The sequence below is a fragment of the Trachymyrmex septentrionalis genome, unplaced genomic scaffold, assembly GCF_001594115.1.
Source record: "Trachymyrmex septentrionalis isolate Tsep2-gDNA-1 unplaced genomic scaffold, Tsep1.0 scaffold80, whole genome shotgun sequence".
NCBI lineage: Eukaryota > Metazoa > Arthropoda > Insecta > Hymenoptera > Formicidae > Trachymyrmex > Trachymyrmex septentrionalis.
In genome coordinates this window covers 26,480-33,576 of record NW_017305988.1, presented here as the reverse complement: position 1 = coordinate 33,576, position 7,097 = coordinate 26,480, and the positions used below count along the sequence as shown (strand labels likewise).

The 7,097-nt window shown below is 35.8% G+C and overlaps 2 protein-coding genes across 4 annotated transcripts in view; both read left to right on the top strand.

Annotated features, from left to right (window-relative positions):
* The first annotated feature begins 3,246 nt into the window (after positions 1-3,246).
* LOC108754735 lies at positions 3,247-5,432 on the top strand. 2 transcript variants are annotated; one of them, XM_018497270.1, is made up of 5 exons: positions 3,247-3,376; positions 3,487-3,693; positions 4,183-4,365; positions 4,561-4,784; positions 5,136-5,432. In XM_018497270.1, the coding sequence occupies exons 2-5, from the start codon at positions 3,579-3,581 to the stop codon at positions 5,430-5,432; spliced, it is 819 nt and encodes a 272-aa protein (XP_018352772.1). In that variant the 5' UTR covers positions 3,247-3,376; positions 3,487-3,578. The 2 variants fall into 2 exon arrangements, with proteins under 2 accessions (XP_018352772.1, XP_018352773.1); XM_018497271.1 differs by lacking the exon at positions 3,247-3,376 and having other exon boundaries at positions 3,391-3,693.
* A 1,133-nt stretch (positions 5,433-6,565) lies between these two features.
* The window catches only part of LOC108754732 (dihydrolipoyllysine-residue succinyltransferase component of 2-oxoglutarate dehydrogenase complex, mitochondrial), a 6,026-nt gene continuing 5,494 nt past the window's right edge, over positions 6,566-7,097 (top strand). The window contains exons 1-2 of one of the 2 annotated variants that reach the window (XM_018497268.1): positions 6,566-6,736; positions 6,781-6,878. In XM_018497268.1, the coding sequence (XP_018352770.1) occupies positions 6,804-6,878 (75 nt within the window). In that variant the 5' untranslated portion in view covers positions 6,566-6,736; positions 6,781-6,803. Of the gene's footprint in view, positions 6,879-7,097 lie in introns of both variants that reach the window. The other variant, XM_018497267.1, reaches the window with a different exon arrangement.

Sequence of the window (7,097 nt, the reverse complement as noted above, 5' to 3'; positions counted from 1 at the left end):
CACAAACGCCACACGATATGTGAATCAATATCTTCTGAAGTTCTAATTGCTTCATAATTAACAGCTCAGTTTCGTTGAGGAATCTTTTTCTCTCTCTCTTTCTCTCTGTCTCTGTCTTTGACCGTTAAGTAATATTCCCTACTGATTTTCACTTCATCAGGCTCATTCTGTATCTTGATCGAGTGCAATTGGTATTTTCTGATTGATGGAATCTCCTGTGTAATATGAGATTCCTGATCTGGTTTCCTTTGCTTCGAGATTCCTGTGGCGTGGATACGTTCTAAAAACGATTAAGGAGGATATTTTCATTATCCTTCGAGTTACGGTTGTAGAGAGTAGAAGCTAGTCGTATAACAATGTTGTTTGCAATGAAAAAAAGTCGCGTTTAGAAATATCGCATAAGGATGATTATTGATTTATACTGGCAAGTTTTCGACATTATTCAAAGTCGACAAATGACTATGTGTGATTATGCGGTAGCACCCTTCGAGAGGTACGTCTTCGCTGATAATAGTATCAGTCTTTGCAAGTCTTTCATCGATTTATTAAAATGCTGATGAGAAATCTCGAAGCAGGTTTGGTTTTCTGCAGCGAGAATCACTTCTTTTGTTACTTGGAACGAGCTAATTCTCGATCCTAATTCTTACCAACGGAATGAGAATTTCATTTTCTTACGATTGCACTACTGCAATGCGAAAGAACTCTAAACGTCAAATTTATTATTGCATGTATATATTTTTCGCATACGATATCGACGAAGACAATCGAGTCTATCCTTTTCTTCCATTATATTACAAAACATTTCGCTGATCGACGTTAAGATATAACGCGTGAAAAAAAGGCTATCGTACAAGAGCATTTTTTTAATGCAATGTATATTCATCGGTGCAAATGGAAACGCTGTTTCTTGAACGAACATTATATTCAATGTTTTTCGTGATTCTATTCGCATTTCGGATTTGCATTTAGATTAATTGACAATGTGAATTCTGATATTCACGTTATTTTTACTTTTTCCAATGGTATTATAAAATCAGGGAATGGAAGTTACTAGTTATACTTGTATGTACACCGTTATATATTTTATATCTCATAATAACAATTTGGCAATGACGAATTTTTCGTATGACTGTTACAGTAACATCAGGGTTGGAAAGTCATTCGATCGTTACTTGCAACGAGTTGAAAGTCACTCGTTAAAACTGAAAAAAATTAACTCATTACTAACGGCATTTGTAACTCGTTACTTTTTAGTCATTACTCGCAACGAGTAACGTTACTTTTCAAAGAGACTTTCCCAACCTTGGCGCAATCTCAGCATTTAGTTAGTTATTATTAGTCATAAATCATTACAACGTCACGATCAAACTGTATTATTATAAAACATAACGTGCGGAACAGTAACTCTTCCATCCCGTGCATAAAACATCCATCCAAAAGACATTGCGCGTCGACTTTAATTCATAATGTATAAGCTATTTTTGTGCAATATTTTTTATTTATTCTTTCTCTTCGTGCTTCTTTTTTACTTTGTGGCGATGTAACGAATGTAATTCTCGATCAATATGTCGCAGGAGAGCTCCAAGAGGCTTCTCTGACCATGCAAAAATCACGTTGCTATTGTGAGTTTTCAAAGGATTCAATTCGACGGTCGTCCGAGCGTTGTGATGAACATGTACATTAAGGATACCTTCCAACAAGACACATATGACGCGGTGTGACACGGGTGCATCATTACATCCTTATTGTTCACTAATGTTAAACAAGAATGAGATGTTCACTGGGTTGTATTGATCCGCTTTTTGGAAGACACCCTAAGCTATTAAGTTCCAAGTGGTTGTAGTTGTAAGAATTAATCGATCGCAGTCAAACATGAGGAAAATATTTGATTGGTCAATTCTTACAACTACAATCAGTTACAACTACGCTTATGCAATTGTAGAATGGGCTGTACCTAACTTACAAAGTACAAAACGTGAACAATTGTTATTGTGTCAATCAAGAGCAGATGCGTACAAGGACCTCAGAATCTTGTCGTCGCTTATTACAGGGTAGAGAAATAACGAATATTTAAATAATATTTGAACTTTTAGTGTTTTGTATGTTCATTTTGCAAGATAGGCCCTATATCTGCATTACTTATCGCACGATGTTCAATGTTGCGTACATACGTTTATTCATTCAAGCTGTAAGCCGTCGACGTGTTTTTAAGAAAGACCTAAGTTACGACACATAATGTGTATTAATAAAGGAAAAAGAAAAGAGAAATTGCACTGCTGTATACCTAAATCGGAGAATGAAAAATCATACTGCCAAAGCCGGATGCTATTGCATTTACACCAGAGACAATGCGACGTTTATGCAAAACCTTTTCTGCGCAGCGACAAGGAACGTTTTTTTTGATATTCGCCGTTTTATTCGTAGTCGAAACTTGCAAACCGCTGCATGACTTAAAATGTATTACTGACCTAGTCACTAACGAAAGGCGACTCTAAAAGCGAGTGGCAGCAAACTCGAGAGAGATATATGTATATTCGAGAATCATTTGGCAGCTTACTATGTACTATATTAATCCAACGAACTTGGTATCTGTAAGGTGTGTACATATAAATATACGATTATATTGAAGCGGATTCTTGCGATCGGGATTATTTTACTTACGTAAACACAGATGTGTAGAGCAGTGTTGTGCAAAATGCTTCAAAATAAACTTTATTTAAATATACATACGTGAAGTCGCTAATCGATTAATGAATCCTCGTCTTTGCAACACCAGAGAGAAATCTAAGAGAGGACATGAGGACCTTTTTCCTGTAACCGTAAACTGTCCTCGCGCACTATTGCCTTCGGAAGAAGTGAATGTTTGAATATTCAAACAAATGAATTTACTGAATTTTGTCTTATAATATGCGCCTGCAAAAAAATGGAATTACGAAATTATATTTTTTTAAAAATGCAGATTTTCGGTCCGTTTTTTACCAAACGTAATTACTAGTATATAAGTATATTCAAAAGTCTCTATAATTATTAGAAATTATCCCACATTTCCGTTTTGTGACTAAAGAGAGCTTCACTTTCTTTTGAACCGCGCGGGAGAATTCGCAAAGAGAACAACAGAATTAAAGTGTTTTTCTTTTACCGACGAAATATTATCAACGTCCGCTAATTAGGCTAGTATCACATTGTCTGAGACAGATTAGCGTGGAATGGTAATTCTCTGATGCATGCAAAGTTAGGTACTGCAGTTGTGCAGTGTATTAAAGTGCGTTTCGTTTCACGCATGGTGTCCATAATATATCATTTCATCCTGAATATTGAAGAATGATAAAATTATACATCATGCGCATTATGCGAAACGGAGTGTATCCCTACTATGGTGAGTTCGTCGCGCATAGTTCCTCGGGTATTTCAGGGCATCTCAGAGTTTCTCGCTGCTTTCGTAGATTTTTCAAGTCCTATAAAAGCCGGTTTTTTTATGAGCTGTAGACAGCTGTTGACGCAATCGGGAAAGCAGCGGAAGCATCATCGGATAAAAGGATCTTATGAAAAACTAAACCCAAATCGGTCACACGAGAAAAATGTCTAACGAAAAATCAATGAAGGGTATTACTGTCTTCAGCAGAAAGGAGTATGACAACCACCAAAAATTCCTCTCGACGAAAAAGGAATGGCCCGGTATCAACGTCCGAACAGGTAAGGGCAAATTCATTCGGTTAGAATGAACATCTAAAAATAACATTAGTGATGCTTTCTAGCAAGAGGCATACTTAGTACAATGTAATAACACAGTGATCATTTCAGTTTGATTTGGTAAACAATAGAGAGATAATATATATATATATGATCACTATGTTACACAATAGGTTTTTTCACGTCGCATAGCTTCTACTCATTCCAACAAATGTATTAGAGTGAGTAGGAGCGATGATAAGAACATGTTGGAGCATATTGAAGCGTATGGAGCAGTCAAACAATGCAAACAAACTTGTGTCATCTATGACTATGTGTACATGGACATCCTTAATTAGGTTTAATAACATCCGTAGTTACAAAACCGATCAATCATAGCTATCCCTCTAAAGAATCGAGTGACTGTGTTTCTTGCTGGAAGGTACCCTAAGTACTAACGTGTGTTATATTACATTTAAATTATTGAGTGAGAAATTTCGATTCTATTTTTAGATTCACGGACGACATTGAATATACCAATGCTCATCATGGAGTTGTATCGATTAGTACCTTACAAGGAAGGCCGCTATATAGATTTTCACCCATTTAATATGCCTAACATTAAAGTACATAAAATCGAACTAGTCGGCACTGTTACGCGTGTTAAGCGCAATGTCAATAATCTGTTTCTGACAAGTAAGGAAAGAAGTTTGTTTCCTTTTTTTTTAGCTCAACTTCTTGCACTCTTTTTTTTCTCCAATGTGGAGAGAAGAAAAAGGAAGATGAATTGTGAAAGAATTGTGATCAATTGAAAAAAGAATCAACCTAAAGTATGAGCAACAAGTTTAACAATATCCAAGAAGACACTTAAACTCTTGGATTCTCTTATAGTTGAAGATGGGACAGGAGTGGCACAGATTAATTATAAATTAGAACAATATACGTACTCGTTGAAAAAACGGCAGGAAATTGATAAGAAATACAGGAACCAAGCTGAAAATGTAAGGACAAGTGAAGCAAAAGCGAGTAGAAGCTCCAAAGAAGGTCCAAAGAAGTTTCCTGAGACACGTCCAAAATTCTCCTATCCACGTGATGCATCTTTACATGATATAGCTGTAAGAATTTAATAGTAAATTCGGTCACTCATGCTACACTGGATTAATGCACATTAATGGTTACTTTATATAAAGTGTCTAAATGTAATGGCATAATGTAATCAACTTTTAAATATATATTTCGTTAAATAACATGACAATATCATTATTGATATTTAATTGTTTAAAATATCTATTCACATTTAACTTTGCTAATTTCATGTATAACAGTTTTAGTGCACTAATTTATAGTATAATGCAAGTGAATTCACTATAAGAGAATTTATAAATTTGTAAATTATAAAATCAATAAATTCTATGATTTATATGTATTTATTTGCAACAATATAGATGAATTATTTCCAATGATAGGTTCTGGAGAACGAGTGGTGGTCAGAGACGAATGGTGGTTTGTTGGGTAAAGAAATTCAACCGTTCGACTACGTATATGTCACTGGATACCCGTGTCTCGACACAAACTTTCAAAAGATACCAGAACAGATAACTGCAGAGTTTATCGAGAATGCAAGACTGATTGTGTTTGCAATGTCTGTCACATGCATCTCTGAGGAGATGTACAATAAAAAGTTGTCGATGTGGGTAAACACCACTATTTGCCAAAGGTACACAGGGAATAAAGGCTGTGCATATACTACAAAAAATAAATAGTGAAGTTTGTAAAAATTATATTGAGACTATGTAATGTATTCTTAAAAATTTTTGTATATTGTTAAATACTATTCTATCAAGTTATGTGAATTTCTTTCAACACCTAAAATATTGAATTCCATCACAGTAGCAATGCCAGTTCTCACAGAAATTAATTAGCTTTAATCTTTCTTACATTCTCGTTCCTTCTTCTGATATATTCGGAAACACACGTGTACTTTGAGACCGTAGGCTAGTTTTTCTTTTAAAAGACACGAATGTCATTAGCTACGTTCAGCAGAAAAAGCAGCTTTGCAACTGTTGTAAAGTTCTTCAATATGATTGGTCTTGCCCTTAGTTCCTCATTAGATTTATATGTATAAACCGATCGTATTCAAGAATTTTACAACAATTGCAAAGCTGCTTTCATTCTATCTTCGACTCTTTTTCCTAGAGGGATACAATTTAAATGTCATTTTATCCTTGTTCTTATATTCACTTCCACTGTAGATCAACTTTAATTTTGATTTAATTTTCCATGATTTTTTTAGGCTCTAAGAGTTGGTTCCACCATTGTAAGATTAACTTTAATCTTAGTTTAACTTATTATTTATCTTTTTCTTTTTTTTTAATTTTTAGAATTAAAAAAAGATAGAGAGTAAAAAGTTGAATCGAGATTAAATTAATCTTAAGAATTAGAAAAAAAGATGAGTTGAATTGAAATTAAAGTTAATCTATATTCTAGTGGAAATGAATAAAAAAGCATTAGCATTCAATGAACAAAAATAGAATACTCGTGACGATTGTCTTCTAAAAGGAAAGCAGCCTTTGTTATTTATTAAATGCCTGTTTCCATCAATGTACATATAGCTTAATGCCTAATGACAAATCTGGCTTCAATTTACTCTTCATCTTTTCAATTCTTAAGATTAGAAAAAAAATGAAGAATATCAGTAGAACCCAGATTAAAATTGGAATAATAATAGTGAATACACGTTTTCTAGAAAAAAAAAAAAAAAACAGCCAGTTTGTGGCTTGAGAATTGCTAAAAATTTGCTGGGAATATATGGAGTATACAGGTAAAATGCTAGTGTAATCCATTCTTAACAGATGTCGCCGCACACAGCCGCACATCTGTGATCTGATGCAATCTTTCCGACACTAGTCTCTGCCAGTCTCCCGGCTCCTGTTTCTCGTTTCTCGTTTCGTCGCCACGAACGAGAAGCTAGAGAAACCAGAGAAACCAGAGAAACCGTGGGCGCGCGCCCCGTCGTTCCTATTGTCCGCTCACCGTTCGTCGTTCGCGAGTGGACGTCCCAGTGTGTTGTGTGTGTGTGTGTGTGTGTTGTGTGTGTGTGTGTGCGGGCAGTTGCACGCTTCGCCTGCCTGAGGATGGCTGCGATGCTGTCCAATTGTTCGCGGTTCGCGCCTCGCGTAATCACGCGGAGTAGCGTGTTGCGGGCCGAGGTGAGTACAATGAACGTACAACGAGCCCTTGCCGTTTCCTCCCTTGTCCGCCCTTGTTCACGGTAGTGGCTACTGATGATCGACACTTTACTCGTCCTAGATTAATTCAAAATGTGCTCGCCGCCGCGAGTCGAGATTCTGTTTGCTCGTAAGATTCGTTAAAATCTCCCTTGGCTTTTCATATCGCGATGACGATTATTACATAATACGTCCCGTATA